Genomic DNA, 19,404 nt, shown 5'->3' with positions numbered 1-19,404 from the left:
AGGAACGGAAAGGGGTCTGATACAGTGATGTCCTCCAAACCACACAGCTGACTAGAGGCAGGCCTGGGAGGCAACTGCTTTTCTGATCTCAGAGGAACGTTCCCACATCTGTTCTGGGCACCTCCTTTGTTGTCTGTCTGAACATCCAAGAAGTACAAAGGGCTTCCTTTCAGGTCCTGGGATGTGGAATCCTGCTCCACCTGTCTCTGGAGCCTGTGGCCTGAACCACTGGGCACTGTGCCGTCTTCCCTGCCCTTCCCTCATCTCCTCATCAGATTCGAGGGGGAGAAGGGAGCTCAGGCTGCCAGCTCTGGCCTGTGGACTTGCCAGCCTGAGATGTCTGAACCGAAATGACGTCAAGAGCTGAAACACAGACTTCATCCTCCCTTGTTGACAGCCTAGGAGGGAGCAATTTGCGCCAAGCCAGGAATTGTTGGAGAGCTCAGCCTCAAAGGCCCCTGTGTCTGCATCATGAGAATTCAGTGCCGGGGCCACACTGCCATCCACATCTCATGCCCAGCAAGTGAAGAAGAAAGGAAGGAATCCAGTATTTAAATGTGCTGCTCGGAGAAGAGGTGAGAAAGCTGACTGTACTTTTGGCAAGGTATTGCTTTTTCAAGTTCCATTTTTGTACCGTTTCTGGAAGAGGGCTTCAAAGTAATAGATGCCAAACATTTGGAAGTACAAAGAACTAGGGGGAAAAAATCACCCATAATTTTACCAACCAGAGGCACATTTTCTTCTGGTCTTATCTGTGAATTTTCTTTATTCTTCAAAACTGAGATCATGCTGCACATTTTTCTTTGCAGATGAACTTTGCAGTTGAACATGCTGCAAAACTGATCTAGGATCATGCTTTCGATCCCCCAACTTGACCTTATATCACAAACATTTCCTCCAGGTTGTTCTCTAGCAAAAGATAATACATCAAAGAGACATGCTGTGAATTACTTATGCATTCCTTTAGTATTAGAAACAGAAGTTACTTCCATGTTCTTTGTTATAAATAACACTGAGATGAACATCTTTGTGAGTAAATCTTGGCCCTTGTCTGTGATTATTTCTGTGAATTGAATCCTCTAAAAGGAATGATCACGTCAAAGATGAATATTTTATATCTCTTGAAATGGGCTGCTTGCCAGTGTAAAGAAAAATGCTCGATTATGATTCGAAATGCCCTGAGATGGCTTTCCTCTTCCTTTCTTTTAAACAATTGAGAAAAATTGACTAAATAATGCATTTGTTTTTTAATTCACAAGTTATGGTCCCTGCTTTCCCCCGATGTCGTTTATAATCCAGATATATACAAATAAATAATGCATTTGTTCTTTAATTCACAAGTTATGGTCCCTGCTTTCTCCCTGATGTTGTTTATAATCTAGATGTAAGACCAGAGGTGGACACACACACACACAAAGTTCTAGAATCACAGAGGTCAGAGGGTCCTGGGTATTACCTGGCCTAGTTTGTTCATTTGACAAGCACTGAAGCAGAGGACTGGGGAGGCTGGGTGACTTGCTCAAAGTCCTACAGTCCTGGCCAGGATGGTATCAGCCTCTACAGGGCCTTCCCCACTAACTCCTGGTGAAAGATCCCGATGACTATCACTTCCTTTCCTTTTCCTTCACACCCAAAAGGCACTGGTTGAACAGCCAGGCCCTCTGTTCTGCCCAAGGAGGCTCTAGGTCAGGAGATGCCCAGATAGTGGTTGCTGTCTGAGCCAGGTTTCTTCCACATGTGGAGCATTTTTTTTTTTTTTTCTAGATCTTTCAATGACATTGCAAGTGCAGTCTTATAACATCAGGGCCATTTGGTTTTCAATGAGGACCTAACTTCTAATGCACTAACTACTTATGCTTTTTTTCTTCATTATTCCTATCAGAAAACATGTATTAAGTATCGGTTATGTGTTATGTACTGTGCTAAGGGAATAAGACAAAAGAGAACGTTGGGTGGGCATAGTGGTTCTTGCCTGTAATTGTAACACTTTGGGAGGCTAAGGCAGGAGGATCGCTTGAACCCGGAGTTTGCGGCCAGCTTAAGCAACATAGTGAGGTACCATCTCTACAAAAAATTTAAAAATTAGCCAGGCATGGTGACATGTGCCTGTAGTCCTAGCTACTTGGGAGGCTGAACTGGGAAGATCACTTGATCCCCAGAGCAAGGCTGCATTAAGCTGTGATCATGCCACTGGGTGACAGAGTGAGACCCTGTCTCAAAAAAAAAAAAAAAAAAAAAAAAAAGAATGTTTACTGAGAGGTACCTGTGTGCCAGGCTTTGGTCTAAGCCATTTACAAGTGTTGAATCCTTATTATTGAATCCTTACAACAACCTGTTAAGTCAGGTTACTATTATCACCCTTATTTCACAAAGAAAGAGGTTGAGGCAGAGAAAGATTAAGCCACTTGTCCGTGATCTTACAAGCTGGTAACTGACCAGGCCAGGAGATTAGGCTCTAGAGTCTGCCCTTTTCCCCATGTGGCCACAGAGAACTGAAGTGAGCTCTGGCTGGGGAGGAGTTAGACCATGGACAAGAGTCTCAGTGCAGGGTGAGAAGGCCCAACATAGAGTATAAGCTCCAGGAGGGCAGGGGGTTTTGTTCCCTGCTGCATCTCTGGGGTCTAGGACAGGGTCTGGATTCATGGTAGATTTGTAGTCAATATCTGCTGAATCAGTGAAAGAGTAGACATATGCAAGGTGCCAATTCAGTCATACGGCAGCCCAGAGTGAGTGTGGCAGAGGGAGGAGGAGAGGAGGAAAGGCAAATGAGGTATGGGGCTCGAAGAACTTGGTGTGACCTGCCACGGAGCTTGCATTTCATCCTGGGGAGGGGGGACACCACAGGCGATGTGACCTGGAGAAGTGGCAGGCTCAGATTTGCGAGAGACCTGGTAGGCTTGCAGGGACAGAGTCAGAGATGCGAGTGGGATGTCCTGGAGGAGGAGGCGGGAGGAGGACGGGCTAACAAAGGCCCTCTCGAAATAGTTCAGGCAACAAAGAAGGCTGGGACCATGGGGCTGCCGCCAAGGGAATGGATTCCAAAGAGCTCCAGAACTCGATGATCCATCAGATGTGGGTGGTGAGAGAGGGGGTGGGGATGAAGATGTTGGTGGTTTCTGGCTTGGGAGAAGCCGGTTTGGTGACAGCAATCTAGATAGGCTATGTGTGTGGAAGAACAGCTTTTCGGTGTAAAGATAGAAATTTCAAATAAGATAGCTTTTAAGTGCCCATAGGGTGTCCTCACAGGCAGCAGGAAGTGCGGATCTGAGGGAGGTCAGGACCGGAAATACAGATTTGGAAGCCACAAGTGAGGAAAATGCTCTGGGGGAGTATGGAGGAGACAAAAGGGATGACCAAGGACAAAAGCCTGGGAGGGAGGGGGCTCAGGGAGGAAGGCACAGAACTTGGGGGAGCAGCAAGAAGGATTTTGAGAGGGAGAGAGAGGCCTGCAGGGTCGCTCACTGTAGAGGGGTCATGATGATGATGGGGTGCTGGGAGAAAGGAGCTATTGCAAAAGGTTTTGGTGGGAGGATTGGGAGTGGGGAAAAGGCTGCTGTAGGAGGCTGAGTGAGGACAATTTATTCCAAAAGCTCCCCAATTTATTCCAAAATCACCCAGGTGACACCCAGACAAGAAGAAAGAGCAGGGAGCTGTGGCTGTCAGTCTTGGCCACCCAAGGCAATCTTCTGGGGAGGTCCTGGCCTCACCTTAAGAGATTTTTATTGAATTGGTCTGGGGTGGGGCCTTTCACTTTCAGCCAAGACTGAGAACCTTTGTCAGGGAGGATTTTTAAAATTTTTATTTTGTAACATGGAAAAATCTTAAGCTTGCTTATAGGATGAGGGGAAGGAGTGGGTGGGGAGGAGAGGGAGAAAATCCAGAGGTGTGGGGGTGGCTGTGGGAGCTGGTCCCAGCCACAGGAGGGGAGAAAATGGAGGAGCCCTGGGAATGATGGGATGGAGGCGGGTGTGGACGCGATAGAAGGCAGGTGTGGATGCATTGGAAAGCCGCCTGGGAGACCCAGCTAGCATCTGTGGGCAGAATAGTGAGGGCGTTAATGTTTGATGGCTTCTGGAAGCGAGCTAGCCTGAGGAGCGTGGGGAGGTGAGGTAGGGAAGTGGGGTCCACTGGAAAAATGCAGGCTTTGGTGCCTCAGCCAGCGAAGAAGGCAGGGGAGAGGCTGGAAGACTCTGGTCTCCATGCTAGTGGGAGGCCGTGGGTTTTGTCCTGCCTGGACTGTGCTGCCTGGCAGGGGCATTTCTCTGGCCACATCAGCAGCCCCTTCTGGCTGGGTGCGGCGGGAGAAGAAGGAGCTGTGAGGGAGTTGAGGGGCATGGGGAGGACAAAGGTTGTGGACGGTGTGTGTGATGGAGAGGAGGGAACAGGAGGTGGTCAGGGCAGGGCTTGGGGCTGGCCAGAGATGAAAGGGGAAGCGATCACAGCACGAGGGTTGGAGTGTGATTGGGAGGCTAAGGTTTGAGATGCTGGCGCTCCCTGGGCTGCAGCTATAATGGGCAGAGTTGGCAGAAGGTGCTGGATCCAGGTATGGAGTAAGGAGGACTCCTGCCAAGTTCTCAAGAGTGGGATGGAAATAAGAGAGTCAGGAAATGGTCAGATTCCAGTCTTGTAAGTACTGTCAAGATTTCTCACTTTGCCCTACAGGCAGTAAGCTGCTATTGGAGTCACTCACAGGAGAGTCACGGGATGAACGGGAGGCTTTAGGGTGAACCTGCAAAGTTCTTTGCAGTCTGGATTGCAAACTGAAGATCTGGAACTGAAGATCTGGGAGATTAACCAGCTCACAATTGCAATGAGGCCAATGACCTCTGGGTGGGGTGGGATGTGCAGTTTGACAGGTTTAACCACAACCCCGGAGCTGGTTCCCTCTCCCATACCTCCAGCAAGTGTGCTTCAAGCCATCTTTTTGTTCTGTTTTGTTTTTGTTTTGTTGAGATGGAGTCTCGCTCTGTCGCACAGGCTAGAGTGCAGTGACATGATCTTGGCCCACTGCAACTTCTGCCTCCTGGGTTCAAGCAATCCTTCTGCCTCAGCCTCCTGAGTAGCTGGGATTGCAGGCAACTGCTACGATGTCCGGCTAATTTTTGTATTTTTAGTAAAGACGGGGTTTCTCCATGTTGGCCAAACTGGTCTGAAACTCCTGACCTCAAGTGATCACCCACCTCAGCCTCCCAAAGTGTTGGGATTACAGGCATGAGCCACTGTGCCCAGCCTCATCAAGCCATCTTTGAGTTCACAATAAAAACCCAGAAGGTAGGGTGAGACCCATGCTTCTGTTCCAGAGGGAGCTTCCTCTAAATCTCCATGGCACATGCATCTCCAAGGACTCTGAAAATGGTCATCTGAAACTCCCGTATGCTGCAGACCAGCCCCTTGGGCCTAGACCCAGTAATTTTTTTATCTGTGCTAATTCCAATAATGGTCTGTGTAAAAGTAACAGTGGGAGCCCAAGAGGCTTCCAGACAGGAGAGGATGCAGGGGAGAGTATAGGTGAGCAGGCCAGAGGCTCTCGGCCCAGTGCATTGCAGAGCCCAGCACAGAAGTTCCAGCTCATTTAACTCAAGGTGTGTAGCATATACAGTGGTTTTGGGATCAAGCAGATGTAAGCTAGACTCTCAGGTCTGCCACTAACTTGCAGGCAAATTATTTAACCTCTCTGTTCTCAATTTCCCTGCCAGTAAAATAGACATAATAGGATTTCCCTTTGTGGGTTGTCCAGGAGGATTGAGCGAAGCAACTCGTGCAGAGAGCATAGCAGTGCTTCCCACATGGTTAGACGGTAGATAGATATTGGCCATTTTTATTAATTCAACATGTTTATTGGGTACTGCTAGGGACTGGTACTGGGTACTTCAGGGGAGTTATGTCCCGCCCCCTGAAATTCACATACTGAAACCCTGACCCCCAATGTGACTGTATTTGGAGACTGGGATTTTAGGAGGTAATTAAAGTTAAATGAGGTCATAAGGATGGAGTCCTAACCTAACAGGGTTGGTGGCCATATAAAAAGAGGAGGAGAGGAGGGAAGGTCACAGGAGGACATGGTGAGAAGGCGGCCACCTGAAAGGCAGGGCGAGAGCCCTCCTCAGAGTGTGACCATGCTGGTACTTTGATCTTGGGCTTCTAGCCTCCAGACTTGTGAAAAATAAATGCCTGTTGCTGAAGCCATCCAGTCTATGGTATTTAGCTATGGCAGCCTGTGCTGACAAAGACAGGTGCGTACTGTCTGGCAGCATGAGCCGGATGCTGCTGCAGTGTGCAATGAACAAGACAGATCTGCATTCTCACGGAGGTGAGAATCTAATGAGGGGAGAAGAGAGGTGCACACAAAACAGTGCAAGTCGTGGTAGGAAAAGGCTCTAAGAGAAGAGCAAGCAAGTTGTGCAGGCTAGGGCAGGGGGCAGGGCTGGGTGGGAGGACAGAGGAGTGCTGATACGCCGCAGAGTGTCAGAGAAAGATGCATGCTTCGGGTAGCCTGCAAGGCTGGAATGGTCCAAGGAAGAGGTGATGCTTCCAGGTGGGGGTGGTGGCAGGGATAGTGGCTGGAAGGGCAAGTGGGGGAGGCATTTCAGAGATGTTTCCCCATAGTCTTAGGAGCTGGCCAGGATGCAGTCAAGAAAACCTGGGGCTTCCTAAGACTCAGTCCGGCCAAGTAGGAGGAGGGAGCGGGAGGAAGACCATGCTGGGAAGCACCTTCTGATAGGAATGAAGCTAGGACCAACCAGGTGGGGTTTTTGTTTGTTTGTTTGTTTTGGCACATTAGTTCAGACAACTGCTGGCTGAAGAAGCAGAGAGGAAGAGGAACAGAACGTGGAGCTGGGAAGAAGCTGCCATGTAATTGCCACGGAAAGAGTGGCTGTTGGCAGGAACTGCATTTAGGAAGCACAGTAGTGGGCCCTGCCAAGGGAGGCGGTCATGATTCATGCCTGGGAAGTGCTCAAGGCCAGAACGGAGGTTGGAGGAGGCGCGGGGGCCTGAGGCGTGGTGGCCGTGGTAGACCTGCCAGTGCTGGCGATGGCTGGGTTCAGAGTCTGGCTCAGGGGAGTCTTGCTGAGAGTTGCTGTTCCTAGAATTTGAAAAATCTGACTCTGGGGGTGGAGAACCAGGAGAGGGGTGGTTGCTGTGGCAACAAGGGCACTCCACAGAGGTAAGGTGGGGCAATCGCAGTGGCGGGATGGGGATCACAGGCCTGCCTTGCTTCACATCCCAGGTGCGGGCTTAATGGCAACGAAGTTACCAAGAGGCCATGGGCTTGACCCCTTCGTGTTCAGTGCAAGAAACAGATCCAGACAGCTTTCTAGAAAGGATATGTATGTATACATTTTCCTAAAAGTTCAAATGCAAGGAGAGAGCTCATTCTTAAATCAATACTGTAATGAAGGTCAAGAATTCCTTTGAAATAAAAGTCCCCAGGGCTTGTTTTTTAAAAGCCTGTTTCATAAGTAGGATCTTCATCCATGTTACTTTCTTAAAGTAGGACACTCCAGAATTGCCCCTCTGAGTTTCAGAAAATATTAAGCCTCAGTTATCATCAACAGTAGGTATGTAAATTGGTGCAACCACTTTGGAAGACAATATGGCATAACTAATCAAAACTAAAAATGCACACAACCGTTGAACATTCATTCCTCCTCTAGGGATTTTTCTTGCAGACAGACTAACTAAAAACTGGGATCTTCGGGAGGCTGAGGCGGGCAGATCACGAGGTCAGGAGTTTGAGACCAGCCTGACCAACATGATGAAACCCCATCTCTACTAAAAATGCAAAAAATAGCTGGGCATGGTAGCACATGCCTGTAGTCCCAGCTACTCAGGAGGCTGAGGTACGAGAATCGCTTGAGCCTGGGAAGCGGAGGTTACAGCAAGCTGAGATCTCGCCATTGCACTCCAGCCTGGGCAACAGAGCCAGATCCCATCTCAAAAACAAAAACAAAAAACCCCTGGAATCTACATGTCCAGGGAGAGGAGACTGGTAAAATGCACCATGTTGTGATATAGAATAGTAGGTATCTTTAAAAGAATACGGTAGACACAAGCTCCACGAAACATCCAGAAATCCGAAGTGAAAACGGAAAGGCATATAACAGAGTATTTAAAAAATGGGGCTTTGCAAAAATCGGGTTGTATATGTGTAGAAAACATTGAAAGACTACACAAGACACTGGCCCTGAAGAAATGGATCTGGGAGGCCGGGTGCGGTGGCTCAAGCCTGTAATCCCAGCACTTTGGGAGGCCGAGACGGGCGGATCGTGAGGTCAGGAGATCGAGACCATCTTGGCTAGCACAGTGAAACCCCGTCTCTACTAAAAAATACGAAAAACTAGCCGGGCGAGGTGGCAGGCGCCTGTAGTCCCAGCTACTCGGGAGGCTGAGGCAGGAGAATGGCGTGAACCTGGGAGGCGGAGCTTGCAGTGAGCTGAGATCCGGCCACTGCACTCCAGCCTGGGCGACAGAGCGAGACTCCGTCTCAAAAAAAAAAAAAAGAAATGGATCTGCGGTCTGGGCTGGCAGAAAAACTTACTTTTTATTGCAAACCCCTTTGAGCATGTTAAATAACATGTTACTATGTGCACATGTTACTTTTCAATTTAAAAAAAAAAAAAGGTTGAGGAGAGCAAAGTTGGTCTCTTTCTTAGGAATCCTAGAGGAATGATGGGGGAAGACTCTCCCAGGATACAACCAGCCATCCCCACAAAACAAAATGCTTCAAGTAGGATTTTACACACATGACCTTGAGCCGGAGTTCTCTTTTTATTTTCTATTATGACAAAAGTAGTATGTGGGCAGTAAAGGAAAGCTGGAAAAGTAGATTGAAGAAAAAAAATTGCTCGTGGATATACCGCCTAACTCAACTGTGTTCACTTCCAGTGTCTTTCCAGGATGGAGGTTTTCCATAGTTGGAATCGTAATGTATTCCCATTTGGTTTCTTGATTTGTTTGTTTGTTTTGAGATGAAGTCTTGTTCTGTCGCACAGGCTGGAGTGCAGTGGTGTGATCTCGGCTCACTGCAACTTCCGCCTCCCAAGTACCTGGGACTTCGGATGCCCGTCACCATACCTGGTTAATTTGATTTTTAGTAGGGTTTTGCTACGTTGGCCAGGCTGTTCTTGAACTCCTGATCTGTTCACCTCGGCCTCCCAAAGTGCTGGGATTACAGGTGTGAGCCACTGCGCCCGGCCTTGATTTCGTTTTTCACTTAACATTGCATTACGAATATTTTCCTCTGCCCCTAAGAATCTTGACAAGAGACATATGTTGGCTTTTTGGACATGGTTTCCTTTTACCCAATTCTTCCCAAAGTCAATACTAATTCTCCTTGTTTTCGTTCAAGCCTATTTGATTTTCCGCCATCTTCAGTGAAACAGGAGATGCTCGCTGCCAGGCCTTCGGTATTCACGGATGTCCTTGAGCACAATTATGGACTCAATGGGCCCCTGGACTCCTTGGGAATCGCCCCTGTGCCTGTCAGCGATGTTCCTGGCTCTGGTCCCAGGGGGAGGCCAGAATGCAGCGCCACCTGGTGGCCGGGAGTCACAAGGCGCAGACCAGGACGCGTTCTGGTTCTTTGTAGTGGCAGGTGGAGTTTTCTTCCAGAATTGAGTTGTTAAACCAGTGGCGAACGTCACTGATGCCAGCTGCCCAGTGGAGTCCCCAGGAGCCCACCGGAGCTCTGCCCTTCAGGAGCTGGTCAGGGTGCCGCCTGGGAGACCCGCCTCATCGTGAGCACCTACGTGGTGCCAGACACATTACATAACTCCACAGACATTCTTGAGCAGGTGTCACTATCCCTTTACAGAGATGCAAACCAATCCTGAGATGCTAAATCGTCATGGTACAGCTGAGATTTGGACCCCAGCCCTGCTCCTGTGTGTCTAATTCAGAGTCTCATTTACAGCACTAAAATGGAGCTTATCAGAGGCGCAGAACAGGGAGTGGGTGGAGGGTGCCGTGATTTGAGACCTCGCCTTCCCATTGTTGGGGATGCACCAAGCCCCAGGAAGCCGTGCAGCCACATAGATGGATGGTCTCTGGCAAGGTCCGTCAGGAATTCAGAGGACTGTGGTCACTAGCTCTGCAAATTTGAATAAAATTTGTGCCTGCAGGGGTGTGGGTGGATCTGGAAAGGTCAAGATATCGGTAGCAGAAATGGAACTGGAAATGGAAAATGGAAAGGCAGGCTGGTGGAGCCTGGTATCTTGACAGAGCTCCAAAAACAACTGTGGAGAGAGAGGGATGGACAAAGAGAGAGAGAGAGAGAGAGAGAGAGAGAGAGAAGGCTGGGGAGCGGGGGTGGTGGAGGAGAGAGCTGGGAGGGAAAAATCTTTTCCTGGCAGATGATAAGGGAGCATGATCTGCTAGGTTTGGGAGTGTTCCAGCTCTACCGGACGTCTCCAGTGGGACGGTCTCCCTTCATCCTAGGCAGGGGCTGGGACTTGCCTTCCTCTTCCACCATCTCAGTAAGCGACCTTGGCCTTTGATTTGAGAGGGGTCGATGTGGGCAGGGTAAATTCTCAGGACAGAGGAGAGCATCCATCCTTCTTAACAAGCTGTGAATAAGGTGCTGGCTCCTGCTTTTGACTGGTTTTCCCAGCTGGTCTTCCCCAGTGCCAGGAAGCAGGAGCCTGGGGGCTGACCCACCTGCCCTGGGCTCCTTGGGAGGGGAACAGTGGTGTTTGATCCCAGGAGGCTCCTTGTGGGTGACTGCTCCCTTCTCCAGCCAAGGATGTCTTATTATCAGGTCTGAAGATGAGGGAAGTTCACTACTGATTACTCCAGCCAGTGAGCAACTTTCTAACTCCACAGTCAAGTATTTGCCCTTCCGTTAATCAGGGTTCTTCAGAGAAGCAGATAGATAGGTAGATAGACTAGATAGATAGATAGATAGACAGACAGACAGACAGACAGACAGATAGATAGATAGATGTCTAGATAGATAGATGGATGGCTACATGGATGGATGGATAGATAAATAGATGGCTAGTTAGATAGATGGATGGCTACATAGATGGCTAGATAGATAGATAGATGGCCAAATAGATAGATAGATGGCTAGATATATAGATAGATAGATGGCTAGATACCTAGACAGATGGCTAGATAGATAGATGGATAGATAGATGACTAAATAGATAGGCAGATTGATAGATTTATAGATCAATAGATAGATAATAGATAGATGGCTAGATAGATAGATGGCTAGATAGAGGGATGGATAGACAGATGGCTAGATAGATAGTGGCTAGATAGATGGATAGATAGATGGCTAGATGGATGATTAGCTACATAGCTAGATAAATGGCTAGATAGATGGATGGCTAGATACATAGATGACTAGATAGATAGTGGCTAGATGGATAGATAAATAGATGGCTAGATAGATAAATAGATGGATAGATAGATGGCTAGACAGGTGGATAGATAGGTGGATGACTAGATAGATAGATGGCTAGATACATAGATGGCTAGAGATGGATGGCTAGATAGAGAGATATACGGATGGGTGGATAGATAGATAGATAGATAGATATGGAATTGGCTCATGGGATGGTCAAGGTTAGCAAGTTCAAAGTCTGTGGAGTGGGTTGGCAGGCTGGAGACCCAGGGAAGAGTTGATGCTGCGGCTCGAGTTCATAGGCAATCTACTGGCAAATTCACTCTTTGGAGGAAGTCAGTCCTTTTCTATTAAGACCTTCAGCTTATTGGATGAGGCCTACAAACAGGAATTGCTTTACTCAAAGTCTACTGATTTAAATGTTCATGTAATCTAAATAATACCTTCAGAGAGACATCTAGAATAATGTTGACCAAATATCTGGGTCCTGTGGCCCAGCCAAGTTGACATAAAATTAACTATCACTGCTCTCTTTGCTTTTAGCCCTCAGTGAGCGAACACTTTCACCCCCTGCACCCCAAGCTATGAGTGATATCTATCTATCCACCCAGGCTGGGGGACATTGGGAGCCCTGGGGCATAGTAAAGGGCTTCGACGAACGCAGGAGGGGAAGGGAAGTACAGTGACAAACGCTTAGATATATTGTATATCTACTAACATTACATTGTAGATATATATATTGTATATGTATAATGTGTGTGAATATACATATACACACAATAGATATATAATGCAATGCGTGTGTGTGTGTGTATATATATATGTATATATAGCATATATTGACCTCTGCCTCCCCTTTCTTGGCTCAATCCCTTCTCAGACCCTGAAATTCCTTCTGTTTCTTGTCCACGGTGGAAGGACCCCGGACAAGAAGCTTGGTGGTATTTCCGTCGTGCCTCTCTCCCAACCTGCCCTGACCCTGTCCTGAGACTCAAACCTTCCTGTGATCTGCCCTCTCTCAAGGTTTACCAAAGCAGAATCGCTCCTATGCCTTGGCCTTGCCACTTCAGCCCTCCTCTTCAACACTGAGGCCTGTCTGTTCTTCCTGGAGCTTCTAGAGTTGGCTGAGTACCAGGTGCCTGCCAGACCACCCTGATGCTTCTCACTGCCCAGCTTTCCCAGAAATTGTTCAAGTCCCCTGATGGGGCCTGGGGCTTGCCAGGGCTGACAGTGCCCTTGGGCAGGTGCCCCAGTCTGGACCTAGAATCACACGTGTGAATCTGACCCCACTTCTTCCCCTCAGCTGCTTTCCAAGCCTCTGCCCCATGGGTGAGGTTGACCAGATGCTCTAAAGAATGCGTAGACTCACACCATGCAATCACTCTGGGGCCCTATGGCTGAGTGTGGCTCCTGGGCACAGCCTTGACCCTGAGCATTGAGGACAGCAAGGATAGTGGCAGGTGGTCTAGGCCCTCCTTACCCCTGCCAGCAGCAGCTGGCAGTCCCTTGTCCCTTCTGGAGGCTCCTGTCCAGCTATCAGGCAGCCACTTCCTCCAATGGTTTCAAGGACATTGCTCCACAGCACCCATACACCCATGGGCTCTTCCCATCAGCATCGTCTCCCACCTCCCACCCACGTGGTGATGCTGAGCTCTCCATATTGATCCTGCCAAGCCAGATGCAGGTGGGCATCCCTGAAGAGTGGGACTGCTCTTATATGTGGAGGGCTGGGGTGCAGTCATCATCAAATGGGATGTCAAAGTAGGAATGCAGTGATTATGGCCTAACACATTCAAGAGAATATGGCTGGAAGATGTGTGGTTCTACCTTTATGCTATAAAATTTGGAACAGTAAATTTTTTTTTTTTTGAGATGGAGTCTCGTTCTAGTCTCGTTCTATCGCCCAGGCTGGAGTGCAATGGCATGATCTCAGCTCACTGCAACCTCCGCCTCCTGGGTTCGAGCAATTCTCCTGCCTCAGCCTCCAGAGTAGCTGCAATTACAGGCATGTACCACACCCAGCTGATTTGTTTGTTTGTTTGTTTTTGTTTTGTTTTGTTTTTAGTAGAGACAGGGTTTCACCATGTTGGCCAGGTGGGTCTCAAACTCCTGACCAGGTGATCCACCCCCCTCAGCCTCCCAAAGTGCTGAGATTACAGGTGTGGGCCACTGTGCCTGGCCACTCTCTAGCCATTATTTGAAGTCTTCATTGGTAGATCACTATCCCTCACATGAGTTCGTGAAGTTTGTAATATGTTTAAATTATTTATATTGACTGGAGACCTACAAAAAAAAAAAAAAAAATCCACCCACCAAAAGGGCAGCCCTGATCTAGATACTGGGATTTCCTGAATGTGGAGGGCACAAGGGTGGGGGACAAGCCAACTGACCATGCTGGATAGACCAGGCAATTGGGTGGAAAAGGAAGCAAAGATGGGATGGGCCTTAAAAATGAGGGACGTGTACCTGTGTGGCGGGTGTGCCAGGGGATCTCGCTCTGTGGAATGGCAAGGACTATGGGAATAGAGGTGTGAGAGATGGGGGCCTGGGGGCCTGGGGGAAGCTCTCTAAGTACAGCAGTCTTGGCATGGTAGAGATGAGTGGGTGGAGATGTAAAGGGACCAGTATTGCAAATGGATCCTCCTGGTGGCGTGGTCTGGGGCTTCATGGATGTTGGTGGCCAGCAGGGAAGCGAGAAGGGTGCGAAGATGCACAATGGCAGCACAGGAGATGACCCCATAAGGAGGGGGTGGACAGGCGCTGAGTGGAGGTGTGGGTGGGGAATGAGAGGCCTCCACACTGGGCTGCTGCAGAGGTGGCGTGTTCCGGGAGGGCCGGAGTGTGGAGGCCAGTTCCCATCACCACTGTATCCCCACGCCTGGCCAGAGGTCCTGGACTGCGAGTGCTTTGTCTGCCCTACAGACTCACCTGCTGTGCGTGTTGCTACAGCAGGGAGGTGCTGGGGGCCCTGTCCTGGGACAACCATCAGCGTGACGCACGTTGAGCCCCTGGGCACATGTGAGCTCCTTTACGAGCTACGTCCTTCAAATTAGACAAGAAGAAACCAAGGCCGAGAGAGAGAAGAAACTTGACCAGGTTCCCACAGCTTGAATGTGGTGGCGCTGCCTGGCTGGTGCCACTGCCTGGCTGGTGCCCCTTCCTGGAGGGGGTCTGTTGTCATGTCCTGGAGCCCAAGGCCTGCATGTGGGATGAGGGGACACTCCTTGTGCAGCGGGTCAACACCTGCCCCTTCAGCCTTGGTGGGCCTGACCCAAGGATGGAGGGTACCCAGGTCTGGGGGCTGAGGGATGGGTGTCCACTGCAGAGCCCTCAGAAATGACTGGTCCTGGATGGCAGTCCCTGGAGAGGCAGCTCCCCTTGGAGAGGTGGGCAAATGTGGCCATGCCCAGCCTTGGAGGAGGTACAGTCTGACCGGCCACCCCGACTGCTGAGATGCAGGACTCAGGACCCCGTGTTATCCTTGGCCAGGCGGCCAGCCTGCCCTGTGGGGCTTTGGGGTTCTCCTCTCCGAGCTTGTTTCCCCAGCATCCTGGAGAAGCCCAGAGAAAAAGTCAGCCTGTGTTCCCACTGTAAATGGTCCACATCCCCTCCAAGCTCCCTTTGTGTGTCTCCAAGCTGGACTGCAGGGATCAGAGCTGTGCTGCCCGTGCAGCATCCACCGGCCCCTGGGAATGAGGGGAATGCAGTCACAGAGCCGTCACTTGGACCTCGGCGCCCTCGGCTGGTGGTGGCCAAGGTCTCCCAGCACCCAGGCCGCTGGGAGTCTCTAAAGGGGAGTGGTGGGGCTTGACTGTCCCCTCCCCCTCAAGTTTGCTCTGTCCTGGGCAGGCTGTAGTCCCAGTTGAGAAGCTGTGCCCCCTTGGGTGTTTTAGGGGTTCAGGATGGGCGTTGAAAAGCCCTGGGGGAGAGCAGAAGGCTCAGGGACCTGTCTAGGGCGTGGCATCCCATGTGGGCGTCAGCATGGCCGCAGAAGAACCACTCTTCGGGCCCACCCATGCCTGCTAGGCCATGCTTCTTCAGAAGTGGCCACGACTCTCCTGACGTCTCCAGAGCCGGTCATTCTGCCCAGTGGGACTTCAGCTGTCCCTGGACACTTCACTTGTAGGCTGCGACCTGTTGCCAGGAAGGAGAGGGCCGGTGAAGGAGCCGCAGTAGCCGTGGCGGGGTGTGGGGGACGGTGGATGGCCAGGGCTTCCCCCCGCCCTCTCTCGCTTGGTTTCTGTAATGAGGAAGTTCTCCGCCGCTCAGTTTCCTTTCCCTCGCTGAGCGCCTGAAACAGGAAGTCAGTCAGTTAAGCTGGTGGCAGCAGCCGAGGCCACCAAGAGGCAACAGGCGGCAGGTTACAGCAGAGGGGCCTCCGCTCCCCTCGGTGGCGTGTGGGTCCTGGGGGTGCCCGCTGGCCCGGCCGAGGAGGCCCATGCCCACCATGGTCCCCTGCTGGAACCACGGCAATATCACCCGCTCCAAGGCGGAGGAGCTGCTCTCCAGGACGGGCAAGGATGGGAGCTTCCTCGTGCGTGCCAGCGAGTCCATCTCCCGGGCATACGCGCTCTGCGTGCTGTGAGTACAACCTGCTCCGTCCCCGGGCACAGAGATGACCGAGAGGCTTATAGGGGGCCCAGCACTGGGATGGGTTGTTCTTATGTCACAGGACAAAGTGATCTGCCATGCACACTTCCCCGCCACCCTGTCATGGACCTTGTCCTTGGACCTTGGCCTTGGAGTTCAGAGAGCTGGTCTCGTGGCAGATTTTGCAGCCTTGGAGCTGTCAGAACCACTCCGAGGCCTGATCTTACACCCCAGCTTCCCATGAGCTGTGTGGTGCCCGGGGCTTCCTTGAAGTCTGGGGAACGAGAGAACGAGTTTGGGCTTTTTGAACCAGGAGGAAGCTCAGGGCTCCTTGGAGGTGGGTGTGTTAGAGATCAGTTCAAAGATGCCCAGCTCAGAAACCCTGAGAAGAGCAAAGGTGGCAAGGGGGACCCTTCCTGGAGCACCCAGGCTTTGGGACCCTGGAGGCAGCTGTTGTTTGGCGAGCCAAGAATATGGGCTGAGTTTAATCAAGAAAGGACTTTCCGTTCGCTCAGAAGCTGCTTTCAGAGGCCTGAGAGCAGAGGAAGTCACCATTACCACGAGCGAGCAGCCTCTTCTCTGTCTCCTGAGCACTTGGCTGTGACCGCTGCCCACCCCCACCCCTCAATTTGGGTCTCTGTCACCATCAACTCCTCCCACTGCCCGGTTGGGGATGTTACTGAATGTGCCAGCTGTGCTAGCAATGGAGGAACCAGCCACTTGCTGAAGGTTCCTTTCTAAAACCCCCTTCCTGCCCAGTGTCTGAAGGAGGCCCTTGCCCTGCAGCTCTTGGTCTAATCATTTTGCCGAGGCCTCGGGCAGTGCCAGGGTGTAGTCAGGGAAGGGTATGTCCACCCGAACATCTCCAGTAGCATCCCCGGGCTAGCAGAAATGTTCCCCCAAGCGGAGAGGGCCTTGCCCTTCTTCAGGCAGGAGGGGAAGTGGGTGATGAACCCAGACCTGTTTTGAATACTGACTCACAGCTGGGGCCTGCTGTGCTAAGCATTTGTTAGCCCATTTCATCCTCACCACAACCTGAAGTGAAGGTCCTGTCAAAAGCCCCACTTTGCAGATGAGAAATCTGAGGCCCTGGCAGTTAAGTGAGTGACAACAGTCAAAGCCATGGCCATCTGCCCCCAGAGGCTGCAGCTGAGACCAGCAGCCTGTGGCCCGACCTCTCCTGCTCCCAGTCTAGCGGGGCATGCATGTAGCCTTGTGGGGCTGGAGGCAGAAGCAAGGGCAGCCGGAGTGTTTACAGGGTCGGCTGGGGCACTGGAAGCCAACCCAGGCTCACAGCTGGTCGCTGGCCTGTGCTGACAGTCTGCAGCCCCACCTCCCAGACTGGCTTCCTGTGCCCCCTCTCTCATGCCTCAGGGGAAGGAATGCAGGCCCAGGCTGCCTGGACTTCCCCAGTGGGGACCTGCTGCTGCCGGGGCCTTAGAAGGGGCAGGAAGGTTCTCTTAGGCATCTCACAAGCCCAGTCTGACTCCACCCGGCCCATGTGGATTATTTGGATTTCTCTCCTGGCCCAGTGGGATCTTGTCCTGGCTGCTTGGTGTTGGCTGAGCCGAGGGCTTCCAGGGCCCCATCTCATTAACCTTCGATGCAGCTCTTTGACCAGGGCTTTGTGGTTGCTCAAGTTACAGACATGGGATGTGGGTCTCTCTGACTCCGAGCTGTGAGCATCTTAATGTCTAGGATCAGCCTGAGCCAGAGTCAGAGCTGGAAAGGTCTTGGAAAAGCTCTGGTGCAACAGCCCTGGCTTTTCAGGGGGTAGACAGAGTGCAGAGAGCCTGAGGCCTTTGTCCACCATGCTGGCTGGGGGCAAAACTGCTGGCTTCCAGGCCAGTTCCCGTATTCCTTCCTCCACCTCTTCTCTCGGAACCCTTGTCTGCACTGAGTTACTCTCAGAGTCATGACAGGTGTGCAGTGTCTGCTCCTTAGAAAGGGACCTGTGGTGCCCACAGATGTCCACTATCCTCTTAGCCAAAGCCTCATCAGCCTCCTATCCTGAGGCTGCTGGGTTGCAAACACCAGGAGCCCCACCCCTTGGCCAGACAAACCCTGGGCTCAGGGTTCCCCTTTCTCCTCTGCTCAGCGTAGGAAGCTTCCGTTCCTGCAGGGTCAGGCTCCACTGTAGGCTGTGGGACGCGATGGACCTGCAGACTTTCCACACATCTGCAGGCTTCATGTGGCTGCTACCCTGGATTTTGCCAATTACGGAGATTTTAAAACTAAAAAGTAATTAAATGAATGATAACAAACTGTCATCCTCCAACATCTCATTTCTTGAAAGAAAGCGGCCTTTGACATCAAAAAAGGCAGGAAGGGCATACAAAAAAAAAAAAACAGACCAGTCATTTAAAGCAAAGAGATTGAACTTCTTGAAAAACAAACCCCACCACCCCCTAGTTTTCTCTGTTCCCTGCGGAGTGGCCGCAGCCTGCTGGACATGGCAAAGGCAGGCAGCCCCAGGCTGAGGGGTGTGCAGGGCAGCTGGGTTTATCTGCAGCTGCAGAAGTAGCAGCATTTGCTCCCCAGCCCTGGAAACCTGGAGCCACCCTGCTCTAGAAGTGACTGCAGAAGGAAGCCACACGCGCACCCTCCTGCCCTAGCAAAGTCCATGGGAAAAGTATACATGCCCCATGGCCCCTCAGATCCCCCAGGTGCCCCGACCTCATCCTGCCTGGGCCCCAGTGGCGTTCCCTCCCAGGCCTCCCCTGGTGGGCAAGGGGACGACGGCCGGAGTCTCCACCTGATGGTTTGGGCAAGTGTGCCTTGGGTGTCGGAAGCAGAGCAACCTCACCAGGGAGGGGCCTTTGCCCTCAGGAAAGAGGACAGGATTTGACTATGTAAATGGACTTGAGCGGGGGTTGGACATCAAAAGACAGGGCTGCAATTCAGTGCCACCACGTGACTTAGGAGTGCACATTCTGCCCACACCCAGCAAACCCTGCATTTCCTCGAGAGAGGTCAGCCCCGTCACCTACCACTGGGCAGGAAAGCTTTGATCTCACCTCAGCAGCTCGGAAAGCCCTGCTTGACGGGGCGCCTGGGGCTCCATCTCGGGGCACAGAGAGTTGCGGCGGGAAGATGCAGTTGGCTGCTTGGTTTGAGTCCAACTCCGCCGTCTTGCAGCCAGGGGCTCTTCTAAGCAGGGCCTATGTCATCCCCACCTGGTCCCCACTCAAATCCCCCACAGAGTTGGCCCTGCTCTGGGGAGAGTCTGTGGGTGCCTTGAGGGGGACGTTGGGTGCATTGTGGATGGGAGACATTAACAGCTGTCAGGCTCATGCCCTCTCCTGCCGTGCAAGGGCCAGCACACCTGGCAGGGCCTCATGCTGCAAACAGGAGATGCCTTGGGAATGGGGTCAGTCCATGTAAGGTCCATGGGCCGGCTGAGCCAGCATCCCCTTACGCAATCTGCACAGGCAAAGCTGATCAAAGGCCCAACATCAAGATAC

The 19,404-nt window shown here is 51.4% G+C and overlaps 3 protein-coding genes across 3 annotated transcripts in view; 2 read left to right on the top strand and 1 right to left on the bottom strand.

Annotated features, from left to right (window-relative positions):
* DGKD (diacylglycerol kinase delta) overlaps positions 1-19,404 on the top strand; it is a 681,592-nt gene that overhangs the window by 242,149 nt on the left and 420,039 nt on the right. The window lies entirely within an intron of this gene.
* Positions 1-19,404, bottom strand: part of LOC126932571 (ephexin-1) — a 334,934-nt gene that overhangs the window by 169,334 nt on the left and 146,196 nt on the right. The gene's annotated exons all lie outside the window — the stretch shown is intronic.
* The window catches only part of INPP5D (inositol polyphosphate-5-phosphatase D), a 154,131-nt gene continuing 150,027 nt past the window's right edge, over positions 15,301-19,404 (top strand). The window contains exon 1 of the mRNA XM_050751561.1: positions 15,301-15,931. Within this exon, the coding sequence (XP_050607518.1) occupies positions 15,789-15,931 (143 nt within the window). The 5' untranslated portion in view covers positions 15,301-15,788. The remainder of the gene's footprint in view (positions 15,932-19,404) is intronic.

Source organism: Macaca thibetana, chromosome 12, assembly GCF_024542745.1.
Source record: "Macaca thibetana thibetana isolate TM-01 chromosome 12, ASM2454274v1, whole genome shotgun sequence".
Classification (NCBI taxonomy): Eukaryota; Metazoa; Chordata; class Mammalia; order Primates; family Cercopithecidae; genus Macaca; species Macaca thibetana.
The sequence above is the reverse complement of the archived record's forward strand: the minus strand, read 5'-3'. Positions and strand labels throughout refer to the sequence as shown.